The sequence below is a fragment of the Adiantum capillus-veneris genome, chromosome 13 (assembly GCF_014529385.1).
Source record: "Adiantum capillus-veneris isolate H3 chromosome 13, ASM1452938v2, whole genome shotgun sequence".
Taxonomy (NCBI): domain Eukaryota; kingdom Viridiplantae; phylum Streptophyta; class Polypodiopsida; order Polypodiales; family Pteridaceae; genus Adiantum; species Adiantum capillus-veneris.
The window spans coordinates 55,896,357-55,923,528 of NC_140943.1; the positions used below are offsets into that span (position 1 = coordinate 55,896,357).

The 27,172-nt window shown below is 48.8% G+C and overlaps 1 protein-coding gene across 6 annotated transcripts in view; it reads left to right on the forward strand.

Annotated features, from left to right (window-relative positions):
* The window catches only part of LOC147444038 (uncharacterized), a 162,676-nt gene that overhangs the window by 73,460 nt on the left and 62,044 nt on the right, over window positions 1–27,172 (forward strand). For all 6 annotated transcript variants that reach the window (XR_015190010.1, XM_086526780.1, XM_086526783.1 and 3 more), the window contains exon 10: window positions 118–227. Coding sequence is in view for 5 of the 6 variants with exons in the window: in XM_086526780.1 (XP_086382906.1) it covers window positions 118–227 (110 nt within the window). In the remaining variant the exon portion in view is untranslated. The remainder of the gene's footprint in view (window positions 1–117; window positions 228–27,172) is intronic.

Consider the following 27,172-nt stretch of genomic DNA (forward strand, 5'->3'; position numbering starts at 1 on the left):
ATCTTCGAAACATTATTGTAATGCACTCATGAAAATTTTAAATTCCTCCATGTAGTACTGCTCAAACTGTAAAAGAACATCAGTTTTATATCTGACACAAAGGCTATCCTTGCATAGGATTGTCTCTTTTGGATTGGAGGAATTCCAGGAAAGATTTGGGGATTTGAACCCATCTCAATTTGTGGATGTACTTGCACTTACAGGAGATAGAATAGATAATATTCCAGGTGGTGGTTTCTATCCATATTTTTTTGATACTGATATAAAAGTTCTGAACCTTCTTGTATTTTTGTGCTTGTTATGTAATCAACGTGCTGTTTCAACCATGTAGCCTGTCATGCCTTAATCTATTCCCTCTCTGTTCGGATATGCACAGAAGTCGTTTTTTAAAGTAGAAGACTTGCTTGTGCTGTAAGCACAGGCCTAGCCTCTTGCCCCTTTTTGGTAAGTAGACGGGCTGCTTGTTTGCTGCCTTTTGTAAGCAAAGGGGCAGGTTCCCCATTGTTGGCAATGCCTTGAATTCCAAAAAGTGTGCTGAGCCCTGTGATAGCAATGCAAATGTATACAAAAAGGATAAAGATAGCCCAGCATGGCACCATGTGGAGTTGTGTGGAAAAGGTCACAAGCAAACCTGCAAGACATACAAAGCATACCTTGCACTCTCTACTTGAGTTACACAGGTATAGAGAGGGTTTTGGTCCTCTATCTAGGGTCATGAGTTATGAGGATCAGAGATGTCTTGGACTATATCTACTTGAGTTACACAGGTATAGAGACACTTTACTGGGGAGAGCTAGAGAGAGGCAGTCCCAGAGACACATTACAGATTTCTTTTCACTAGATATGGGACAGCCAGAGGAGCAGCCACCACTGCAGAGCTCGTCCCACACTCATTCGACCACTACTGGCACTCTCATCGACCGAGCATTGGAGCTACAGAGATACAGACGACCGCGACTGAGGAGAGGAGCTACACAGCATCGACGGAGACTACAACAGAAGATTCGAGCCATACTCTCTCGACATCCAGAGTGCAGATGAGGATGGATCCTCACCATTTCTTCCATCTTTGTTTCACACACTGTTACATCCAGTTTACCGGGTACCTATTGTATCAGCTGCTACACCCACGTAGTTTTAGATTGTAGTAGTAGTAGTAGTATTTTGTTCCACTTCTAGTTCTTTTCTAGTTCTTTTGTACCCAGACATGGTATTAGATTCACTATTTTGTAACTGATTGGTCTCATAGGTCATTTTGGCCTTTTGAAGACGTTAATATAACATTTCATTTCATTTCTAGGTTTATGTTTTATTCGTATAGCGGACATGTAAACTTCAGCTTGTGAATCTTTCGCCCTTGGTTCTTTTAGTTCTAGGCTTCGTTATTGCCGAGTCTGCCATGCATCTCTAGAGATATGATAGAAACTTCGTACGCAGATCTTTGTATTGATTTATGCCCTTCATGTGTGTGGTTCGCCTTTTTGGTTCACCAAAGCTATTTTACTGGGTATTTTGTGTTTTCTCTTGATGTGTTGCCTTGGTGTTTGTGTGGGATGCATGAAGTTCAAATCATGATCTTTTGTAACGTATTTAGCAATCACATCCAGATATGTCACTGATCTCTCGCAGATGTATTGATTGACTAAATCTTGTTACCATTTCATCTCTCCGGAGAACAACACCGAAATGCTGTAGTCATTTCGTCTTTCAAACATGCACTCAAACACTACTCAGATTCATTTCAAGAATTCCCAGTTTGAAGTACTTCTTTCATAAAGTCATTCAACAGAATACTGTCAGCCCCATCAATATCCTTGAAATCCAAATGAAGTCAGTGACTTTATTCCATCTACGTAATCTATGACAAAGGAGCGAAGTAACTCCCCTCTTGTGTAGTCCCGCCTCCACCAGATTCAACCCACTAATCTCCGGGAACTCTCGGAATAGTCGGAGCTAGACCGAAAGCGTGAAGGTAAAGTTCCAGCATGTGAGGAGTATCTGCTAGGTCCTCCTCCATCCACTTCACATCAAATGCCGGATAGTTCTTAAACTAAGAACCACCGTATCACTTTATCTTTCACTTTTCTTTCCATGTGAGCCAATATCTGTTTTGGAACGAGAATCTCCTTGGTCTCTTCCACTCTAGGTTGCTCCTGAGGCTCCTTGTCCACTGGCAGCTTACTTGGATCTAGGGAATTCTCTGATCTATGAGCTGATTCCCTTTCCTTTCTTTCCTTGTGCCTTAGGACCTGGGGGTAGCTTCGCTAGCCTCCCGTGTCCATTGGCACCTCAGTTTCAATCATCGGAACCCTGAGACGCACTATCATCTGATCCCTTTTCTTCTCCAGAATCCTCTGATCAACTTGCATATGGTTCCCTTGATTCATTCTCTTCACTGGCAGACTCTTGAGGTCCCTGCTGAGGTGGATGCTATCGTATCCGTAGGATAAGTCAATGAGCCAGCATGCATTCCAAATCCTTGTTTAGCATGTCCCATAAGTCTCTGAATAGAGTCAGACTTCTGGTTTAGACAATACTCTCGAATTTCTTTTGACAATCCACAACAAAACCGCTCAATCGGTTTCTCAAAGTAATCTTCTGAAACGAAGATATTGACGGATAAGTACCCCAAAAATTTTGGCAGTAGTCATCCAATGTATCTTTCTTAGTCATTCTCAAGTGATGCCAAGCCATGATGACATCTCTTTCATATTCATCTGATATCCAAGTTCACGTGAAAAATTTTCTTGAATTTAACCACGTGGCATGGGCTTCTTTGCGTAACAACAGAGTAGACCACCATGTCTCTGCGTTTCCTTTTATGTAAGATGCCGCCCTCCGCACCTTGGAGTGTTCCATGAACCAACCTCCAGAGAAAGCGACGTCAAATTGTCGTACAAACTCAAGGGCTCGAAGGGTGTCCTGATAGCTTGAAACCGTCTCAAACGTGACAGCCTAACCCCCTTCGTTGAACTCCTTGGTCTTCTTGCTCATCTAGTCACTGTCAGAAGAGGACTAGCTCTCCTCCTCCGAACTGCTAGATGGCCTTCCATGCCTTCTAGTCTTTTTCAAAAATCTCCGCCTTTTCTCATTCTCTCTGGAACTAGAGGTTGACGATCTGTTGGAACTCTCTGAAAATGAAGAAAAATGTGAGTCATCCTCGAAATGAGTACGCTTCTTGGATCTACTTGCCACCCGAAACTTGACCTCCGGCCCAAATAAACGGGAAAATCCATCGATTTCCTCTTCTTCCGAGAGTGCTTCAAGCTTTTCATTATCTGGTTCATCTTCTTGTCATGAGCTCTGTCTAGCTCTTTCTGTGAATACAGTTTCCACGTTTATGCACTTGGCTTTTCTTTCAACTTTGTTCCCAACCTAGGAGGAGAATCAATGGTTTCTCGCCATCTCATGTGAATCTCATCCATCGGGTAATTCTTTAGGTATTTCATAAATCTCAGGTCTTTGGAGTACTTGATCAACACATGTGTCAACCTGCAATTGACGTTTGTACTCTATTTTGGCAAACTTTCCCGCAAAAAAAATTACCCAATTCTTCATTCTTTTCTTCAGTTCCCACTCTTGGGTTCAACTTTTCTATGCCTTCCCGCTGAGAGGTGTTATCTCTGTCAGATTCTCCATGAGAACCATGTGTAATCTGGGTTCTTTATGGCTTATGCCCTTTAAGGCGGAGCAATGAGGATGTGAGCACGCTCGATGTGCGACGGACGAAGGGTGGGAGTGGCTAATATGTCCGGGTCGGGACACGAAGATTCTTTCACAAAAATCTTGTCTACTCTGTCAGATTCTCTTCGAGAATCTTCGTGTGCTGCAGAAGGGATCGAATCCCTCGTAGAAGAAGAAACTTTCTGAGCTCTGATACCACTTTTATAGGCTTCGACACATCAAGCAAGAAATCAATAGCAACACATGAACATAAACTTCAAAACTACTGAACTTGAATAGAGAGAGAAGAAGAAGAAGAAGAAGAAGAGAGTTGACAGGGCATGATGGACTTCCGCACCCAGAAGTACTGGCCCCAAAGATTGCTGTCCCTTTCAGTATCTCTTTATTAGTGATCACATCAAGGTACAACTCCCGACGGTCCTCGGCTCTCAGACTCTGCGTCCAGATGGTCTGCAGAGTGAGGCCCCAAGGGCTCCTATAAACAGTACAAGGGATGCCCAAAAGCAGAGCCCCAAAAGCACTTTCCCCCAAAAGCATTTGCTCTCAAAAGCTAGCGTTGGAGACTCCCAAAAGGAGCCAGTGTAATTTGCGGTAATTCGTATAGCCTGCCACGTGGCACCAGTAGCGCAAAACATGGAAATCCGGACAACCCTACCATGTCAACATCTGTACGATCTACCACGTCAGCATGTCAGCGCATGTTACAAAAATCTCTTTCAGGGTTCAAGCTGCTTCATAAGTTCTTCAAGTTTGTCCGTTCAGTGTCTCTCGTCCACTTGGCCATTTCTCTTCGAGTTGGTCATGCCATGTCATCACTCTGTGACAGTCAACGACTTGAAGATCACACCATTGAATTGATTCATGGAAGCACGCCACCGTATTGGCCACCTTATCAAGTTAGCAGAACCCAGAACGAGGAAATTATGAATTAAGTGAAAGAGCTTCTAGAGAAGGGTCTCATATATCCCGTTATATAAACTTACTATTCACGAGTGTCGTTGGTACTGAAGAAAGGTGGATCTTGGAGAATGTACATTGACTACAGATCTCTCAACAAAATCACCATCAAGAACAAGTTTCTAATACCCAGGTTCGATGATATACTGGACAAGTTACAGGGTTCTACTTGTTTTGGCAGAATTGACTTGAAAAGTGGCTATCATCATCAGAATTGCTGTCGGAGATGCATACAAGACCACATTCAGGACGTCCTTTGGAATGTAGGAGTACTTGGTGATGCCTTTCGGTCTCACGAATACTCTTGCAACGTTCAATAGGATGATGGACATGATTTTTAGAGAGTATCAGTCATTTCTGGATACTTTTTTTGAGGACATCATCGTATTCTCGAAGAGTGAGGCAGAGCACAAGCATTATCTGTTACATGTTTTCCAAGCACTACAACAACATTGAGTGGTGGTTAATGGGAAAAAGAGAAAATTTTTCTTGCGAGGGATATACTTTTGGGGACACATTGTCTCTGCAATGGGTGTAAAAATGGACCTGGCCAAAGCTAAAACCATTCAAGATCATCCAGATTTGAAGAATGTACATGAAGTTTGAAGATTTTTGGGTTTGTGCTCGTATTACCGGTGGTTCATTTGAAAGTTTGCGGAGATTGCTTCTCTGTTATACATTTTGACCCAGAAAGAGGTTCCTTTTTCTTGGGGACCATCAGAGATTGCAGCTTAAGACTCTAAAAGAGAAGTTGAACTAGTCTAGTGTTGGTATTACTAGATTTGCAAAAGCCATTTGAGGTTTACTGTGATGCGTGTGGTCGTAGTCTGGGAGTGATCTTAATGCAGGAGGATCATGTTATAGCTTATGAGAGTCGAATGTTTTCGCAACCAGAGCGAATTGCACAGATTTATAAAAAGGAGCTATTGGAAGTCATCCACGCTCTTAAGACAGTGAGTAGGGGCTGGTGTGGGTTGGGAGGTAGGGGGTGAGTAGGGCGAGGAGGAAGGGACTTGGCGCCCCTTTCGGTATTTATTTATATTACTTGAACTCGGTACTCACGCTTTGCACCTTCATCCAGAAGTGTGTCAGAGCATGAGCCCTCTGCACATATTTAAATGTCCTTGGCCTTGAAAAGCAGTCACATGAAAAGCATTAAACTCAAAAGCATCTGGTCTTAAAAAGCACTAGCGCCCAAAAGCTGCCAGTGCGTTTTGCGGAAATCGGTACACTGCCACGTCATCATGTCAGAGCGAATTGCAAAATTCCGTTCACTTGCCACGTCATTATGTCAGCGCGAATTGTGGAAATCCGTATAGCTGCCACTTCATCATGCTCTCCGTGTGTGTGTGTGTGAGCTTGCTTTATTTTAATGCCTTTGTCACTTGGGGCCCATCCGATGGGGTCCCATAAATTGGTGGGAACTTCTTCCGCTTCTTCTTCTTCTTCTTCTTAGGGTTTAGGCCTCTAGGGTGGGATCTGCAGGTTGGCTCCGTTCTTCAGTGGCTTGACACGTCAGCAAATTGTGACAGAACTAGACATTACTGAGAGAGAGAGAGAGAGAGAGAGAGAGAGAGAGAGAGAGAGAGAGAGAGAGAGAGAGAGAGAGAGAGAGATGAATGTGACATTAATGTCTTTAAAAGGCCAAAATGACCTTTGAGACCAAAAGGTTATATCCATGTGTGACTCTAGTTCAATGTCTAAGGAACACATAGATAAAATAAAATGATAGTACCTAGGGTGGGTAGGTATGTAAGTCTAACTGACATCCTCATCGTTATCACATAATACATCAGCTCAAAACATATGAGGAGGGGTACAATCACATGATGGCTAATGAGGTGCACAAGGGAGAAAGTAGAGAATGGTGATCATGCCATGAACTCTCTGCAATAGATGTGAGCGCGGAGTGCTTGCAAAAATACTATACTACAAGCAATAGAACCACAACTCTGTATAGTTGAAAGATCAAAGGCACACATAATCTACAACAAGATTGAACTGAAAGAGATAGAGAGCGAGAGAATGCACGAGAGCACGTGCATGTGCATTCCCTAGAGTGGAGTGCTATGCATACTGTGAGAGGAGAGGAGAGGAGAGGAGAGGAGAGGAGGGAAGAGAAGAAGAACATAGGATTGGGTACAATCTCCCCCGGTGCAAAAGTTAGCATTTTCCTCTTGCACGTATTTATTTATAGATTTCTCCAATAATCAAAATGATTACAAACTGTCCGCCCATACATAAAGTGACCATTGCTCATAAAGAGCTCTTTAATAAAAAAATATCGATAAACTTGCTATCCTTTTGCATAGTCCATAACTGTGAGCTGTAATAAATAAATGTTTATCAATTTCTATTACATACCTCTCCTCTAGGAAGCAACTGTTCTCAGTTGCTATGCTATTAATGTGCAAATCATACTTGTCAAAAACAATGGTTAAAACTGTGTCATAAATATCAGGTATTATAATAAAAACTCATGAACTTAAACAAACTAATTTGCTTAGCCCTTCTGCATATTTTAGTGTCCCATACCACGAAATTAGGCAATGTATGTTATATTTTAGTGTGTCAGGATATCATTGGTCACAATCATCGTTTAATAATCAATCCTCATTAATTCCAAGTCCAATTCCATAAACACTAAACCAAATCTAAATCCATAAAATTTAATCATATACCCGAGTTAACCAAATCATACTAGGGACAATGGTGGCCAACCATTGTAGTATGATTTTGTAATCGGTGTTTGCATAAATTGGCAAATCCACACCTGTTAGGCATGCTATTTAAATCGGAAAATTTGCACTTGTGCTGCCTACACCGACACTTTGCACTGATATTGTTTAAATTGGTGAATTTTTTGTTTGCTGTCGTGTCGAGCATCGACTTTGGAACCCTTCAAATAAGCAAGGTATTTTCACAAATCTATGAGAGTAATCAAGAGGATCTTATCATTTGATTATCCCTGAGTTTGGTGTGCTCTTTTAGGTGCTTACCAAAATTGATGGGTGTATGAGCGTGCAATAGAACTGCAACAGATGGGAGCGCGGAGTGCTTGCAAAAATACACAAAAATACCATACTACGAGTAGTAGAACCGTAGGTGCGTATATTTGAAAGATCAGAGAGACACATAATTCAAAGCGAGATTGAACGGAAAGAGATAGAGAGGAAGAGGGAGCACAAGAGCACGTGCATGCGCTTCTACTAGAGTGGAACGCTATGCATACCATGAGAGAGAAGAGAGGAGAGGAGAGGACACATAGCATTGGGTACAATCTCCTCGCGTGCAAGAGTGAGCATTTTTTTCTTGCACATATTTATTTATAGTTTTCTTGAATGCTCAAAATGATTACAAACTATCCGCTCTGACTTAATTTAACCATTGCTCATAAAACAGTGGTGTAAGTCTAACACCCCCTCTCAGCAGGAGACTTGACTGATCCAACTTTTGCGGGCTGTTGCCCTCGCCCTCTCTCTCTCTGTGCACATACTGCCCCCCTTCTCTCCGGCCATCGCTCTCCCCCCCTGCTGGTCTTGCGCTAACCTGTCCTGCCCTGCCCACTGCCCGTAGTCATCACTACCGTGCCAGCCCCAGCCTGCCACACCTCAGCCCTTTCGCCGCGCCTCAGCCCGCCAGCTCCGCCTCGCAATCCCGCTCTCCCCGCATCGCCACTCTCCCCTCTACCCCTGTTTTCTGTTCGGCTAAAGCTGTCATCTCCTTCGACGTACTCGGTTGCAAAAGGCCACCACTCGTCAATGACTCTTCGCCCGTTCTTCACGGCAGCAGACACTGATGGAGGCTCATGCTCCACCACAGAGGGACTCTCAGGAAGCCCCCTCGCCCTACCCTGTAGAGCCCACCATCTAACTTGCTCTCTCGCCGACAGAGCAAGCGAGCCTCGCAGCAGAGGTGGAACGCCTTCAGGCGACTTCCGTCATTTGCAAGATTCTCGGCACCAGACCCACCAGAGGAGAGGTGCGTGATCTTCTCCAGGCCCGCCTTCTCTCAGAGGTGGAAAAGATCTTGGATGTTCAGTTCCTCAAACGCGGCTACTATTAGATAGAGTACGAGACCTCCGAGATGGCGTCCAAGGTCATCGCGATGAGCCCTTGGCCAGAGGATGTAGCCCTTTGGGCTGCACGCTCGGCTTGGGCTTGGGTGGGGCAGTCACTCCTATCTCGTTTATCTAGAGGTTGTTCGGATGCGGATTACTCTCCATCCAAACCGGCCTCAAAGATAGCGAGGTTGGTTGTTGTTGCAGCAGCTGTTTTCTCTCACCGACTCCATGAGGATCATCTCATGGAATGTGCAGGGATTAGGAGGGCCCCAGTTTCAGCGTGAGAGGGGCCGGTTGTGTCAGGAGCTTCAAGATGCCTTGTGGGTGGTGAGATTGACATCCTTATGCTACAGGAGCATCATCTTTGTGAGAGCCGCATTAGACGATGTGGTCAGATTTTGCGTGGTCGCTATGAGACGTTTTGGTCAGCTGCTTTTGGACCTGGAGGCATCCAGGGAGGGGTATGTATGACTATTGCTGACTCTTTGCAGCAAGCCATAGTGGGCAGAGGGATTATTCATAGTTACCCGGAACGGAAAATCGGAATGGGGAACGGCAACATGCATGAAATGCCATTCCCTGTTTTGGATACTCACGTCTGAAACACGGAACGGGAAATTGGGATGGGAACGGGGAACGGAGACTTGAAAATGGCCATTTCCTGTAACTATGGGATTATTGTGCCAGGCAGGGCTCACTGGATCACTATGCAGGTTCGGGGTTGCCTCGTGGGATTCCTGAACATATATGGGCCCAATGTGGCGAGTGCATGTGCAGAGTTTTGGTCTCATATTTGTTGAGTCTCTGCCGCAAGCAGAGCAATGGTGCATTGGGGGTGACTTAAACATGTTGGAGGACCCCTCTGACAAGATTCGAGGTAGCCATATTACTATGCACGGAGTTGAGTTGGCAGCTTGGGAGAGGTTTTGTATGACTCTGCAGGTTTCAGATGTGTGGCAGCATTCTAGCTTTGTGAGGCCCCCTGACAGTTTGGCCTTCTCTTGTTCGGACCGCAGAGTGGGAGGAGTGAATCTATCTTGTATAGATCGCTTCTACACTAGTGACCACTTCTGTGACTTGGGTGGGACAGTCTGTAGCCATACTATTGTGCATAGAGTTGAGTTGGCAGCTTGGGAGCAGCATCCACACAGTCCTTGGTTGGAGGAGCAATTGCAGTAGGCTCGTCAGGAGCTTGCTAGCACAGAGGAGAGGTGCCATGAGTTTGCCTTCCATCGACATGCATCTCAGTGGACCCAGGTGGGTGACAGAGTGACAAGGGCTTTCTTTGAGGCAGTGGGACCCCGACATACGCATGCTAGGGTCAGCCAGTTGAGGAGGCCTGATGGGTCAGTTGCTTCAGAGCCCGAGGACATGCAAGCAGTTGCTACCGACTTTTACCGTGACCCGCTTTCAGCAGAGCCTCAATCAGAGCGTCAGGATGCTTGCAGAGAGCAGGTTTGGGCACAGATGCCTTGTCTTGTGACTGAGGAGATGTGCCAGAGGCTTGAGCAGCCTCTTCAGCTAGAGGAGCTCCATGTGGCCCTCAGTGCACTTCCTCATGGTAGGTGTCCAGGTGAGGATGGTTTGAATCCTAGTTTTTTCTTAGAGTACTGGGACGGACTTGGCTCAAATCTCTGCAACGCTTTTTAGTACATCCTGCACACAGGAGAGATGTCTGCTGACAGCATGAGTGAGGGTCTCATTTACCTCATTCCCAGGGAGGATGGCTCCTTGGATGAGATTCAACAGTGGCGGTCCATCACCATCCTCAACTCAGCCTACAAAATTCTTTCCAAGGCTCTGAGTTTGAGGATTCAGCCACTTCTAGAGAGCATTATACATGGGACACAAACAGGTTTTGTCAAGGAGCGTAGTATCCTTGACAACATCTTTACGTTTGGGGAGGCTTCTGCCCTCGCTCGCCTGCGTGGTGAGGATCTGGTGATACTCCTTCTCGACTTTGAGAAGGCCTATGATAGAGTTGATTGGGACTTCTTGGAGGGCACTCTACGCAGGATGGGCTTCTCAGATGCTTGGATTAGAGGTGTGTCAGATCTTTACAGATGGGCACACAGTCAGGTACTGTTGGCAACATCCAGCATTTGAGACGATTTGCAGACGACTCAGCTTTGTACTTGGAGGGCCATGACCCAAACCTTCATAGGTGTGAGCAGGCTCTTGAGGCCTTTTGTTGTGCATCAGGTGCACGGATTAACTGGAGAAAGACTGTGGCTTTCTCGGTTGGTACTGCTCCTACGCCAGATTGGCTGCCAGGTGAGGGTGTCAGATGGATTCCCCCCGGGATTGCAGTTTGATACTTGGGCTGTCAGGTTGGTTTGAACTTATCCCTTGAGTAGCAGATTGCTCCCCTCCTCCTATCGATCAGGAGGAAGCTACTACATTTGGGGTTCCGCACGTCTTTCCTTGGCAGCCAGAGTTGTAGTGGCCAACCAGGTGTTGTTGGCTACTATGTGGTACATCACTTCTTGTTGGATCTTTTTGAGTTCCTGCATCAGTCAGGTAGAGAGACTGATCCGGAACTTCCTTTGGTCAGGGCGCGACACTCAGATAGCTCGGGCCAGAGTGGCCTGGCAGGTCATTACTCTTCCTTGTTCTCAGGGAGGGTTGGGGATGATAGACCCAGTACAGCGGAGCATAGCCCTTCTTGAGAAGTTTTTTGTTAGAGGATTGCTTCCAGGGGAGCAGCCCTAGAAGGAGATTTTGCTTCAGCGGGTTAGTGGTTGGGTGCCCCAGGCTGGAGGCCCCTGGTGACCTTCGACCAGATGGATCCTCACAGAGATGCGCAGAGTTGGCTTGAGCAAGAGACTGGAGGACCGTTTTGCTGTGAGTCTTCTCCTCTCCTGAGAGGCCTGGAGCAGCATCAGCCTACTTGCATGGAGGAGTGCCTGAGGCAGCCCTTTGTTTGGAACCCCATGGTTAGCACTCAAAGAGGCCACTTGGTTGGTAGTAGGCCTCATGTTTTTTTTTTTTTCAAGAAAAAGATCCTTCTATTAGTAAATGAAACTGCCCATAGGGCTACAACCACCTCTCCGAGAGAGGGCTACAACAACCATGATCGGGAGACTCTCCCAATGACAAAAGAGCATATGTACAATGAGGCTAAATCAAGAAATGGGAGGAGGGAAAAGCCACACAAGTGGACGGTAGTGCCATCTGAGTACACCCTGGACCATGGTGAAGAAAGGCCCAAGGCGCCAGAGTCGAAGGAAGGCCTCTCGAGTCTCTACGCTTCCGCATGCGGTCGGAGCTGCCTTGGAGTCTCTCGAACTGTCCTCTGAGAGTATGGATCAACTCTAGCCAAAGATCTCGAACTGTCTCTGCTGGTGGTACAAGGCGAGCCTCAGAGATGCGGAAGTAGCGGGCCTGCCAAATGAACCAGAGTGGCAGGCCGCAGATGAGCTCCCAACACTCCTCTCTCTCTCTCTCTGCTCCACTTCTGTAGAGTAATCTCCGTAGCACACTGGAGTGTAGGTCAAACCCCCTGCATCACTATCATCCTGCTGGTGGAGGATAGCTCAAACTGAAGTGTCGGGCCCATAAGAGTGGAACAAGCAGCTGCCCCCCAGGTGTACTGTCGTGCTGAGGAAAGAGCTGGCATCAACCGAAGGACACGAAGCCGAACCTGCTGCGCCAAAGGACAATCCCAAAGACAATGCCGCTGACTCTCCACAGGACGGTCACAAGCTGCGCATGCTGCCAAAAGACCACTATGTACAAGCCAACTCCCAACTGCGGTAGCTCGATATGCAACCAGCCACTGGAACAAAGTGACTCGCCACGGCTGTCTAGAGTCCCATAACCACGCCCAAACAGCTCGCAAGAACTCAGTTGTGAGACCCTCCTCCTGCCAATGAGGTGCTGTAGCACGACAAGCCTCTCTCCGCGCTGCCAATATGTGACGTCCCAGACGAATAGTGTACTGAAAGAAAGGAATACCTGGGTGGTCGGCTGAGGAGAAGGGGTCCCTCCAAAACCACTCTCCAGGATCCCACTGCACACGTGCCAAGGGACAGCTCTCCCAGGCCCACAGCCTCCAGTGTCCAGTTTCAAGAGCTGCTCGATCAGGATCTATGACACAAGTCCTCCCACAGATGCCCACAACTCGGATCCTCTGAAAACAACACTCTGGCACCTGTGGGGCCTCTACTGAAACTCGATGTAAACGACCCTCACCTTGTAGTTCGAAGAACAAGGAGGGTACAGTCTCTGAGCTAGCCCGAACTACGATGAGAACCTCCAGTCGTGTGAAGGCCCCCATATGGGCGTTGTTGACTCAAGAGGTCGCCCCCCCCTCAATCACTATCATCCTGCTGGGGGAAGATAGCTCAAACTGAAGTGCCGGGCCCGTGAGAGTGGACCAAGCAGCTGCCCCCCAAGTGTACTGCCGAGCCATGAGAGAGCACACATCAGCCGAAGAACACGAAGCCACACCTGCTGTGCCGAGGTACAATCCCACAGACAGTGGTAGTGACTCTCCACAAGATGGTCACAAGTTGCGCATGCGACCGAGAGACCACTATGCACAAGCTAGCTCCCAACTGTTGTAGCTCTGTGTGCGACCAGCCCACTGAAACAAAGTGACTCGCCTCGACTGTCTGGAATCCCACAACCTCTCCCAAAAAGCTGCCAAGAACTCAGCTGTGAGACCCTCCTCCTGCCAATTAGGTGCTGTAGCAGGGTGAGCCTCTCTCTGTGCTGTCAGAATGTGGCATCCCAGTCGAACAGTGTACTGAAAGAAAGGGACGCCTGGGTGGTCTGTAGAAGAGAAAGGGTCCCTCCATAGCCACTCTCCAGGATCCCACTGTACTCGTGCTAATGGACAATACTCCCAAGCCCACAGCCTCTAATGTCCAGTCTCAAGAGCAGCAGGGTCAGGATCGATGACACAAGTCCTCCCACAGATGCCCACCACTCGGATCCTCTGAAAACAACACTCAGCCGCCTGCGGGGCCTCTACTGCAATTCGTTGTAAGTGTCCCTCACCCTGTAGCTCGAAAAATAGGGAGGGAACAGTCTCTGAACAAGCCCGAACTGAGAAGAGAACCTCGAGTTGCGTGAAGGCTCCCATCCATCTGGGCGCTGCTGACTCGAGAGGTGTGAGCCACTCAACTGGTACTGCCTCTGAGATGTCTTGGCACATGCTGTGCACCCCTCTCATGCCCTGCAAACTGAAAGCCCTGTAGCTCCTCTGACAACCCTGAAAACTGTAGCGAGTCACCTAAAGAGCGTACTGGACCCGCTGCCATGGGACCCCAAGAAACATGAGGCCGACTACCAAGCAGGTGGCCTCTCTGAGTGCTAACCATGGGGTTCCAAACAAGGGGCTATCGAAGGCGCTCCTCCGTGCAAGTAGGCTGCCGCTGCTCCAGGCCTTGCCGCAAGTGCTCCCAAGATCGAAGCAAACCCATAGCGAAGCGGTCCTCCAGTCTCCTGCTCAAGCCAACTCTGCGCATCTCTGTGAAGATCCATCTGGTCGAAGGTTGCCAGGGGCCTCCTGCCTGAGGCACCCTAGCACGAAGCCGCTATAGCAAGAACTCCTTCCATGACTCCTCACCTGGAAGAAGTCCTCGGATGATGAACTTCCCAAGAAGGGCTCTACTCTGTTGTGCTGGGTCTATGATCCCAAGCCCTCCTTGTGAACAAGGAAGAGTGATGACTTGCCAAGCCACTTTGGCCCGGGCTGTCTGAGGGTCACGCCCTGACCAAAGGAAGTTCCCGATCAGCCTCTCTACCTGGCTGATACAAGAACTCGAGAAGACCCAGCAAGAAGTGATGTACCACATAGTAGCCAACAACACCTGGTTGGCCACTACAACTCTGCCAGCCAAAGAAAGTCGTGCGGAGCTCCAATGTAGCAACTTCCTCCTGATAGACAAGAGGAGGGGAGCAATCTGCTGCTCGGGAGACAAGTCTAAACCAACATGACAGCCAAGGTACTGAACTGCTGTCCCTGGGGAATCCACCTGAAATCCTCCCCTGGCATCCAATCGGGTACAGGAGCACTACCAACCGAGAAAGCCATTGTCTTTATCGAGTTGATTAGTGCGCTGGATGCACAACAGAAGGTCTCAAGAACCTGTTCACAACTGTGAAGGTTGGCCTCCTGGCCATCCAAGTACAAGGCTGAGTCGTCGACAAACTCAATGTCCAATAGCTCATCTCCCCGAATAGGAAGTGCTAAGCCCCGTAGACCAACGTGCTGCGACACCAAAAACCTGCTCATCACCTCAGCATAGAACAGAAAGAGGAAAGGGGCAAGAGGGCAGCCCTGTCTGACCGAACGTGTGAGCATGAAACGATCACCTCTACCTCCTGACAAAAGTACCTGACTGTGTGCCCGTCTGTACAAAACTGACACCCCTCTGATCCAAGCATCTGAGAAACCCATCCTGCCTAGAGTGCCCTCTAAAAAGTCCTAGTCAACTCTGTCGTAAGCCTTCTCAAAATCGAGAAGAAGAATCACCAGATCCTCACCACGGAGCCGCGCTAGGACAGAAGCCTCCCAAAAAGTAAAGATGTTGTCAAGGATACCGCACTCCTTGACAAAACCTGTCTGAGTCCCATGTATAAGGCTCTCTAGGAGTGGCTGGATCCTCAAACGCAGAGCCTTGGCAAGCATTTTGTAGGCTGAGTTGAGGATGGTAATGGGGCGCCTCTATCAAATCTCATCCAAGGAGCCACCCTCCTTGGGAATGAGGTGGATGAGATCCTCACTCATGCTGTCAGGCATCTGTCCTGTGTGCGAGATGTACTGAAAAGTAGTACAGAGATCTGGGCCAAGCAAGTCCCAGTACTCCAAGAAAAAACTGGGAGTCAAGCCATCCTCACCTGGACAACTACCACGGGGGAGTGCACTAAGAGCCGTGTGCAACTCCTCAAGCTCAAGTGGCAGCTCAAGGCTCTGACGCATCTCCTCAGTCACAAGGCAAGGCATCTGTGCCCACACCTGCTCTCTGCATGCATCCTGACGCTTTGACTGAGGCTCTGCAAACAGCAACTCATGGTAAAAGTCAGTAGCAACTGCATGCATGTTCTCTGGCTCAGAAGCAACTGACCTGTCGGGCCTGCTCAACTGACTGACCTTGGCATGCGTATGCCAAGGTCCCACTGCCTCGAAGAAAGCACCAGTCACTCTGTCACCCACCTATGTCCACTGAGATGCCTGTCGATGGAAAGCAAACTCATGGCGCCGCTCCTCTGTGCTAACAAGCTCCTCGCGAGCCTACTGTAACTGCTCCTCCAACCAAGGACTGTGTGGATGCTGCTCCTGCATCCTCTGCAAGGAAGCAACGCCCCGTCTGAGACGCTGCTCCTCTCTCGTTGCAGCCAGGCGAGCCAAAGACTCCTGGAGAAAGAAGCGACTAAACTGAGCTCGTCCTGAGACCACTCTGTCAGCAGGAGAATCTTGCATGTCCAAGCTCTCTGTCCAAAGAGCCTCTACTCGCTCTCTGAGTGCAGAGTCCAGCAAGACCCTCTCAGGGATGCGAAGCATCGTGCTCCCCCTCCTTTGTCTATCTGCCACTGTGAGGATCACTGGTGCATGGTCTGAGAAGGAAGTCCTTGCCAGAATGCCAACTGTCCCACCCAAGTCACAGAAGTGGTCACTAGTGTAGAAGCGATCTATCCGCGATAGATTCACTCCTCCCACTCTACGGTACGAACGAGAGAAGACCAGGCTGCCTGGGGGCCTCACAAAGCTAGAGTGCTGCCACACATCCGAAACCCTCAGAGTCATACAAAACCTCTCCCAAGCTGCTAGCTCAACTCTATGCACAGTAGCATGGCTACTACCAATCCTGTCATAAGGGTCCTCCAACATGTTGAAGTCACCCCCTATGCACCACTGCTCTGCCTGCGTGGCAGAGCAGTTGAGTCTCTGCCTGCGGTGGCAGAGACTCAACAATCTGTGCCCAAAACTCTACTCGTGCACTCGCCACATTGGGCGCATATATGTTCAGGAAGCCCACAAGGCAACCCTAAACCTGCATAGTGATCCACTGAGCCCTGCCTAGCACAATAATCCCTCTGCCCACAATGGCCTGCTGCATAGAATCTGCAATAGTCATACATACCCCACCTTGGATGCCTCCAGGTCCAAAAGCAGCTGACCAAAAAGTACATAACGTCCATGCAAGAGCTGACCACAACGTCTAATGCGGCTCTTACACAGATGATGCTCCTGTAGCATAAGGAGATCAATCTCTTCTCCCACAAGGCAACGCTGAAGATCCTGACGTAGTCGGCCACATTGACGTTGAAACTGGGGCCCACCTAGTCCCTGCACGTTCCATGAGACGATCCTCATGGGGAGCGAGAAAGACAGATGTTGCCGCATCAGCTAAACGTGCTATCTTCGAGGATGGCTTGGATGGGGAGTAATCCGCATCCGAGCGTCCTCTAGATAGGCGTGACTGCAAAGACTGCCTGGCCCAAGCCCAAGTAGACCGAGCCATGCGTAAAGCAACCTCCTCTGTCCAGGAGTCCTCGTGAATGTGTACATAGCATGGCGGGCACTGTGTATCAGCAAAGAAGTGAACTACAATGTGTCTACATCATGCTGCATCTAGAGGGATAACAGCTAACTTGGCCAATGGCCATAGAGTCTACAGCATGTTTGTAACTCTTAGGTCTCCCATGTGATGAGAGAACTCTAGGGTCTATGTATGCAGCCACTCCAACACTGAGTCGAGGGTCCACTCAGTCTGGTCCCTGCCGCAAAGGGGAAAAGAGAAGCGAACTGCTGAGTCCAAGGCCTCTAACCCCCTGGCTGCAAGGAACAAAACATGAACCCTGCAGCAGGCTGCCTCAAGGCCTGAAGAGGAGTTGCCGAGAAAGTGTCTAAAGTCGTAGGCAAAGAAGTCCCATCGACGCCGAATGTCAAAGCTCGTCAAACCTCGAGGGACTGCTGCAAAGGTAGACGTCTGTACCTGTAAAGGGGGTCGCAAGAAAGGCTGTCTCTCTCTCGCCAAGCGACTCGTGGCAAAGGCGCTGCCAAGAGATCTTCTAGCAGCCGGAGATGGCCCTGCTCCCTGTATCGACTGTGGAACAGGAGCGGGAGGGGGGGGTGAAGGAGCAGGGGGAGGAGAGGGAGAAGAGGGGCGGGGGGGACGGGCAAAGGTAGAGGGGGGAGGCGGCGAGACCAGGAGGCGGGGGGGAGGCTGATGAGGAGAGGAGGAACTCGGCAGGAGGAGGGGCCGTCGAGGGTGAAGCTGAGGTGGGGGCTGGAGCAGGGACCTCGTCTTGCTCAAGAGGATCGAATCGGTTCCCCGTGGGAACCCACTGTTGCTGGGCAGGCGCCTGAGGACCACTCTGAGTGCCAGGTTGTCGCTGTGGTCCCTTCCGGCATCGACCACGAACCTTCTGCCATCTCTCCTCCGCTGGAGCCCCAGGCTTGGAGGGTGGCTCTGCGTGTGTGCTCTGTGTCTCTGTCTGTGGTTGTTGTCCAGCCCTTGTAGGCAGGGGCTGAGTTTGTGGTGTAGGTCGGGGCCTCCTCCGTGGACAGGCCTTCGCAAGATGGCCCATTTGTCGACAAATGAAGCATTGGTTCGGGAGGCCCGAATATTCCACGCTCTATCTAAACCAACCCCCACTCACTCGAGGAAGGAGGATGACCTTCGGGAGAGTGTGAGTATCCCTAACCAGAACGCGAACTGAGGGAATGTCGGACGCCTTGGCAGCTACCGAGGCTGCTGTGCGAGGTGTCTCCAGGACAGTCCCAATCGTTGAGCCTATCTTGGACAAAAGAGGTAGGTACTCCCTCCGCAAACCAGGAAAGCAGACGGAGATGGGAATATCAGCCTCCTCTACCAACACATTCGAAGCAGGGTCAAAACCATGTCTCCACTGTCGAAAGTGGGCTCGAACTGCTCGGATGGTCAAGGGACTCATGGCGATGATCTTGGACGCCATCTCGGAGGTCTCAAACTCGATCTGATAGTAGCGTCGTCCGAGGATCTGAACGTCCAAGATCTTGCCCACCTTTGCAAGAAGTCGGGCCTGGAGAAGGTCACGCAGCTCTCCTCTGCTAGGTCTGGTGCCGAGAATCTTGCAGATGACAGAAGTCGCTTGCAAGCGCTCTACCTCTGCGGCTAGGCTCGCTTGCTCTGTCGGTGAGAGAGCAAGTCGAATGGTGGGCTCAGCGGGGTCGGGCGAGGGGGCTTCATTGGAGTCCCTCTGCAGTGGAGCATGAGCCTCCATCTGTGTCTGCCGCTGTGAAAAAGAAGCGAAGGAGCGTCGACGAAGGGGGGAATCTTGCTGGACCGAGCACGTCGATGGTGCTGGCGAAGCCTGTCAAGCAAGAAGGGAGAGGGAGAGGGAGAGGGCTAAAGGCAAAGTGCAGGCGCGGGGCGGACAGCGGGAAGGGTGGACGGGCGGGGTGGACAGCGGGCAGTTGGCTGCGGGCTTTGGCTCGGAAGAGGGCAGTGGCGGGGGCATCGGCCGGGGGGGGGGGGGGCTGAAGCGGGATGGATAGCGAGTATGGCAGCGGGCGAGGCTTAGCTCGTTGGCGGCGGGCAGGAAGGGCAGCGCGAGGAGGAGTGGGCGAGAGAGCAGCGCGAGGGCAGGGGGGATGGTAGCAATGGCGAAAGGGGGAGAGGGGGCGGGTGCGGGCAGCAGCATCGAGAGCGCCAAGTTCTTTCCTGAAACCAGTATGCCTCATGTTTCTTGGGGTCCCATGGCAGAGGGTCCAACATGCACTCTAGGTCACTGGTTACAGTTCTCAGGCTTGTCGAAGGAGCTTCAGAGGATCCAACTACAGGGCATGAGAGGTGTGCAGAGCATGTGTCAGGACATCAGAGAGGCTGTACCAGCTGCTTGGCTCACACCTCTTGAGTCAACAACGCCTAGATGGAGGCATTCACGCGACAGGAGGTTCTCATCGTAGTTCGGGCTAGCTCAGAGACTGTACCCTCCCTGTTCTTCGAGCTACAAGGTGAGGGTCTTTTACATCGAGTTTCAGTAGAGGCCCCACAGGTGCCAGAGTGCTGTTTTCAGAGGATCCGAGCTGTGGGCATTTGTGGGAGGACTTGTGTCATAGATCCTGATCGAGGAGCTCTTGAGAACGGCCACTAGAGGTTGTGGGCCTGGGAGAGCTGTCCCCTGGCACGTGTGCAGTGGGATCCTGGAGAGTGGTTTTGGAGGGACCCCTTCTCCTCAGCCGACCACCCAGGTATTCCTTTCTTTCAGTACACTGTTCGTCTGGGACGTCACATACTGGCAGCGCGGAGAGAGGCTTGTCGTGCTGCAGCACCTCATTGGCAGGAGGAGGGAGCCACTGGAACAAAGTGACTCGCCACGGCTGTCTAGAGTCCCATAACCTCGCCCAAACAGCTCACAAGAACTCAATTGTGAGAGGTCACATATCGAGCTACCGCAGTAGGGAGAAGGCTTGTACATAGTGGCCTTTTGGTAGCATGCGCAGCTTGTGACCATCCTGTGGAGAGTCAGCGGCATTGTCTTTGGGATTGTCCTTTGGCGCAGCAGGTTCGGCTTCATGTCCTTCGGCTGATGCCAGCTCTTTCCTCAGCACGGCAGTACACCTGGGGGGCAGCTGCTTGTTCCACTCTTATGGGCCCGACACTTCAGTTTGAGGTATCCTCCACCAGCAGGATGATAGTGATGTAGGGGGGTTGACCTACACTCCAGTGTGCTACGGAGATTACTCTACAGAAGTGGAGCAGAGAGAGAGAGAGAGGAGTGTTGGGAGCTCATCTGCGGCCTGCCACTCTGGTTCATTTGGCAGGCCCGCTACTTCCGCATCTTTGAGGCTCGCCCTGTACCACCAGCAGAGACAGTTCGAGATCTTTGGCTAGAGTTGATCCATACTCTCAGAGGACAGTTCGAGAGACTCCAAGGCAGCTCTGACCGCATGCGGAAGCGTAGAGACTCGAGAGGCCTTCCTTCGACTCTGGCGCCTTGCGCCTTTCTTCACCATGGTCCAGGGTGTGCTCAGATGGCATTACCGTCCACCTGTGTGGCTTTTCCCTCCTCCCATCTCCTGATTTAGCCTCATTGTAGATATGCCGTTTCATCATTGGGAGAGTCTCCCCTTATGTTTGCTGTAGACCTCTCTAGTAGAGATGGTTGTAGCCCTATGGGCAGTTTCATTACCTAATAGAAGGATCTTTTTCTCGGAAAAAAAAAACCATTGCTCATAAAGAATTCTTTAATAAACTATCTATAAACTTGCTATCATTTTGCATTGTCCATAAACCAAACGTGCCTTTGTGCCTTCTCACGTGTGAGCTGTAATAAATGAATGTTTATCAATTCCCATTACACTCTCTCATGGGTCTCTGTAGTATGGCCTGAGTGTTCTCCATGTTTTTTTGGGGGGGGGTTGGGGGTGGGGGTGGGGGGGCTTAGTGTCCTCAATGATGCTTTGTAGCCTCCCATGTAGACCTCCTCTGCGAAGCCTAACTCACAAAAAAGTAGCATAATTGGCATATTTAAGATGTACGGGTTTTTTGAGTTGAGGTGGATAACCAATCTATCCGATTGGTTCGTAAGACAGCCGCAGAAGCGATAGCACCGGAGAGCTCAATTACCTTTCATGCCCTTTCACTGGTTTTCACCATCCTAGCTTTCTTTCACTTTTTAGTGATAGTGATTTTATTTGTTTTTTTTTGTTTTCCCTCTTTTTTTTGTGCGAAGCATGATGACTCGATCAAGAAGGATGCCCCAATGAGGTTGTGACTAGGTAACCTGTGGTGGGCCATCTTGAGTAGTCCCTTTGTAAAAATTAGTGATCTGCCTCTGTCTCGATCCTCTATGTGTACGTGCTTTGCTCCTAAGGGTAGTCTCTTTGAGTCTACGGATTTGCAGCAAGAAGAGGCCTACACAGTTGTGATCATCGCAATGAAAATGCCAACGGATTATATAGTAGGCTGTGCATTGGCAGATATAGTGCTCCTCTGGCTCTGGCTCTATCTGGCAAGCCTGGCATAATCTCTCCTCTGGGGGTATACCTTTGTATCGGCTAGTCTCAATCTCCAAGTGGTGAGATGAGGTGCGTAGCTGACCAAGAACACATCTAATGCCATGAGGTAGGTGGGTGTCCATATACTTGGGGCATGAGATAAACCCATCATCTCTCGTGCAGAGAAGATGGTCTCGATAAAAAAGTCATCTTCATCCCCAACGCATATGATGGAGATAGCCAAGCCCTCCTAGTATCAAGCTGCTAATAATCTTACTCATCTCCGAATGTGTGAGGGTGAGGGTTGGTGCATCCAAGGAAAATTGAAAAGGGGGTAGCCTGTCCATCCTAAATTCATGTAGCTTAAACCAAGATGATATCTATGCAAACCAACATGAAGTATCACCCTTACGGCCAGCTGTCGCGATGACTCAAGCACTAGGCATGCATATATGTCGCTTGATAGCTCCCATGTGATAGAAATGACAAACATTGATGTAGCAAGAGTATCCACTACAATCGGTGTGGTGCTCGCCTTAGCTCTGATAATCTCATGTGGCATTGAGGCTTTCACCTGGATCAGCTTAGAGATCATAAATACAAGTGGCCTCTCCATGGATCTCCATCCATCATATGTGCGCCATGGTCTACTATGATGATCCACGCCAGGCCCCCATATCTCCACTCCCTAAAGCATGGTAGAATCGACCAAAGTGTTGAAAAGCCACATTCATGTGTGGCTCCTAAAATTGCACCTGTGAATATATATTGTCTAGCCGTTCTAATACTCCATATCCCTCCTCAATCTTGCCTTTGCACCACTTCTCATAGAGAAAGTAGGGCCACTAAATACAACACCAAGATATGCATAAGAGTTTACATACTCCACCATCTCCTATCCATATGTAAAAATAGGTGTTGTTCTCTTGACCCACTACGTTGTAGAATTGAATACCATCACCTTGGTTTTGCCAAAGTTGATGGAGAGCCCACTATATGTGCATAAGCATTTAATGGATTTAGATGTCTCTGCATACCATTTAGTGAGTCTGAAATAAGCACAATATTATTGTCATAAAGCAATAGAGGTATTCATGTACTTGACAATTATGTTGCGCTATCCCTTGCAGTCTCAATATAGTCAGAAATCTTGTTAGTGTACACTCCGAACAAAGTCGGAGAAAGTGGGCATCCGTGCTTCATGCCACTAGTACAGTGAACAATCTCTAAAGGACCCTCTGTTGTCTGTTCTCTCCCTATAACTTTTGCCATGATACCCATACAAGCTCCTATGGGACCCAAGTCATGTAGTCTTTGTATCAACGTGGCTTCCAGGAACGTGTCAAAGGCTTTGTGGAAATCCACAGAGATACAATAAATTCTCCTTCTATGTCCTCTTGTGAGCTCCCCGCCTTCGATAAACCCTATTTCCATAGACTGAGACAACTAGTGGACATTGCCCTTGCTACACTCGTAGCTTTAAGCATGAACCACTAGTAAAGGGTTGATCTCATCTCGCACCGTGGAAACTAAGGGAGAACCATAATCCAAGAGTTGACGTTTTACCTTCTACACTGCACAAACACCATATGGTTGTGAGTCTCAATGCCGAAAATCAAATCATTTTTCTCCAAGACACTCTTGGAATAGGTTCCTCTCAGAAATTCTAATTGCACAATAAGGATAAATTTGTATATACAATATCCAAAAACCATCGCCCTTTGTGAGTGTCCCATACTGCTCGGCAAGTAACTCGCTAAGTCAACCTGAGCGTACTATCATTACAACAACAGCGGTGCCAATCTGAACGTCGTCTCACGCCACCAAAACAAAAAGTTTGCAGTATTCTGTCGGGCCAGCTTGGACATACACTTGTCACAGCGATAATTGTGCACTCTGAGAGTCATCTTACGCTGCGACAAGTGCCACATGATATCAATGCTAGGAAGTAGAGAGGCTAAGGGAAACCATACCAAATGGCTCGGCAAGCATTCTTTTCTATTCAATGAGTCTGCCCCAAACATTTTTTTTCTCAGTTTACAATCAAATGTCATGTTCCAGGGATAAACCCCATGTTTTGGTTAGTGTTTTTTTTAATGGTAGGTTTCCTATTGGCTTTCTCTGGTAACATATGCAATGTCTACATAACTTGAATGACATTATTAACCTGTACAACATCCTCGGCAGCTAATTGGTATAGCTTCTTTGTGCTCCACTGGCGCCGTCAGGTTGCTACGACCGTCCTCATAGTCGTTCGTTGATTGCTTTGAAACTCTCTTACGTGGTGCCATAACGTATGTGGATGGTAGCTACTACACTTCAATCACTTTGTGATCTTCTTTTAATTTCTAATAGTAGCCAAGAATGCACTAAGAGAGAAAGTACTCTCATAGAGAGTATTCTCCATGGAGGAAATCCATTTCATAGCCAAGGATTCTTCTTACTCCAACTCAGAGTAGCTTTCTCACTGCGCAAGATGTGGGGCTCAGAGGCTTGCATATGCCTATTGCAAGGAGGAGCTCTAGATGCAGAGTTTGCTGATGACACTGCACTGTACTTGGATGGCATGAGGGGGCCAGCAAGCTCTTGAGACTTTTTGTGTTGCTTTGGGAGCTCATTGATCAATTGGTGCAAGATAATTGCCTTGGGCTCATCGATCTTTTGTGTTGCTTTGGGCTCACTAATCAATTAGAGCAAGACATTTGGTTGTTGGATTGGTTAGTCATCCACTCTTAACTGGTGACGGGTTTGATTGATTCTGTCTGGGACACCAACCTTACTAGGGCTGCTAGGTAGGCCTAGACTTGACTCTAGAGTAGCAGACAATACCCCTCGCGAGCATTCGGAGGAAGCTTTTACATTGAAGCTTGCTCGCTTCTCTTTGGCAGGGAAGGATTATGGTGGTCAGCTAGGTGCTCCTAGAGGCAATGTGGTACATCACTTCTTGGTGGATGTTTTTAAGTTTGTGTATAGATCAGATTCAGCGGCTTGTCGAGAACTTTCATTGGTCCGGGATAGACAGCCTGAACATGCCAAGGTGGCCTGAGCAAAGACTTTGACGACCATTGATCTGGAACCACCTTGCTATTCAGCGAACATGGTTGTATGTTAGGCAGTTGGCCACAAGTAGCTTAGGGTCCCATAGCTACTGGATCTGCATAGGGTTATGGAGAGTGCTGCACTTGCATGACATGCCAGAGGATGTTCAGGACAACAGATTGAGCCCTTGAGCCCTTCTCGTGGAGGGTTATCTATGAGGAAGGACATTTAGGTAGCGCTCTTGGCAGATTGGCACATGCAGTCTGAGCTCCAAGCCCTGGTCCCCAGTCTAGATGGGATCTTTGATGCAGATTGAGGTATTGATTGCAGCCAGAGCGTGCACAGCGAAGGAGGAGTGCTCTTTCTATGGGGTCTGGTGCTAGTCAGTCTTTGTCTTATAGTGCACCCTACAGAGATTACAGTTGTGGTAGCGTCAGCTTGGTAGGGGTTCTTGGATCGTGATCCTGAGGAGGTAGTTAGAGGGGAATGGAGGTGGTGGGGTCTTGTGGCCCTTCCTCTAGCTAAGCTATAGTGGGACCCTTGTGAATGGGTGTGGCAGGATCCTTTTTCCCCTCCTGACAAGCCTGGGCTTACTTTCTTTCAGGATTCTACATGGGTCGGCAGATCCATCCTACTACTTGCTGCAAGGCCATCCCAGCATTAGCTTAATATTGAGGACAGCAGGGGCTCTTTGATGAGTTCCTCACAAAATTTTGGACTCGTCTCTGGGCTAGCCATTGGTCTCACAGAATTACTACTCTGAGTGGCTAGTCATGCGGCTATATGGACAATAGTGGGGATCTGGCTAGCCTCCAACAGCCACCTCGTGATTTGCCTTGGATGTGGTCACCCCAAGGAGACCCAGAGAGCGTCTTTGGGACTGCCCCAAGGCACAATAGATATGGATATGGATCTTATGTGTGATGGCTTTCCTTCTACTAGACATGATGTACACATGCGGGCGCGGCAGCATGGTCAGTTTTCTGAGGGCCAGCACCAGGCTATGAGAAGAACATGACAGCCTTGGGATTATGCTTCATGTGGGATGACCTCAGCAGTGCCAGGTGCATGGTTTCTTGGCAGCAGTTTGGACACAAGAGAGAGATCACAGATGTGAGCCAATCAACAGCCTCAGCCTATGGTTTGTATGGTGAGCCCACTGCTTCAGGGTCTCCAAAGGGTTCTTTTTGGTTTGAGCTGATTTACACTCTCTATGAGATTCAAGGGAAATACCATGGCCTTTTTCATGAACCATTGCAGCGGATCGTGTGCTTTAACAATTAGTGGTGTGTTGGGCTCTTTTTTTAAAGCTTAGGTGTCACAGAGAGAATCTCTTCAGGACGAGAGAGCAACACGTTGTGTGTTGCCAACACAAGCGCTTACAGACTTTTCAGTGCTAGTGTTACAGCTCCAAGAGGATTTGCATCCTCATCCACCACTAACTCATCCTATAATAGACGCTGCCCTAAAGGAGAGCATTGGATAGGACCAGTGCCATTTGTAGAGCAAGACATCCTCGACCATAAGAACCTCGCTTACAGCTTCCTCACCATCAGCAGATTTGAGCCATCAGAGTTTGCCATCCAAGGGGTACTCCATTCTGACTCAATGGCCTCTTCCTCTTAAGGCAACCTTGCATGGATATACAGTATCAACGAGAGACCAATTGAGACGAACACTCGGAGAGGATCTCCCGGCTACACGGACCGCCTACAGACACGCGTTCGACAAACCAGCTGGCCATAGCCACCATCCGGTAGCACCCCCGTGTTGGGGCAACATCTGAGGACGTAGGCGTGCACCTGTAAGACCGAGCGTCTCATACCACTTGGCCTCACCCCTTTGAGGTGACCTCGCGCACTCCTAGACTCACGAGCTAACCACTGGCACTTTGCCAGTGGGGGTTGATAACTACAAATAAGGCCTTGGCCTCCCTTTTATAATAGTGGCCGGCCACATTGATCGGGTTCACACTACGTCCGCCCGGACACCGGAGGCCCATCCCCATGGTGTTTTAGCTAGATCCCCTCTCCTGTAAGCGGGACATAACATACTTCCCCCCTTTAGAACCATTGATGTCCTCACCAATGAAGTGGGAATACTGAGCTTTCAAAGCTCTAATTGATTCCCAAGTAGCAAACCTTTTAGGTTGGCCCTTGCATTTAATCAAGTACTCATCATAAGCTTTTTGGTGCGAATGACGGGTATGATGATCCAAAATAGCCTCTGGTTCTTGAGGAACATACTTAGTTTGCATATCTTGCCATACATTTTCCTTGATAGGTACAACAATGTCGGCTTCTCTTAATTTTTCTTTAAGGTGGCTGACATGAAACATTGGATGTATGCTAACATCCAAGGGAAGAGTCAGTTTACAGGAAACTTGGCCAATTTACTAATGGACCACAAAATCTAGCTGAAAGCTTATAATTCTTTCCAACTCGCTTAGTCTTGGAATTCTTGGGTATCTTCAGATAGACCCATTGTCCCAC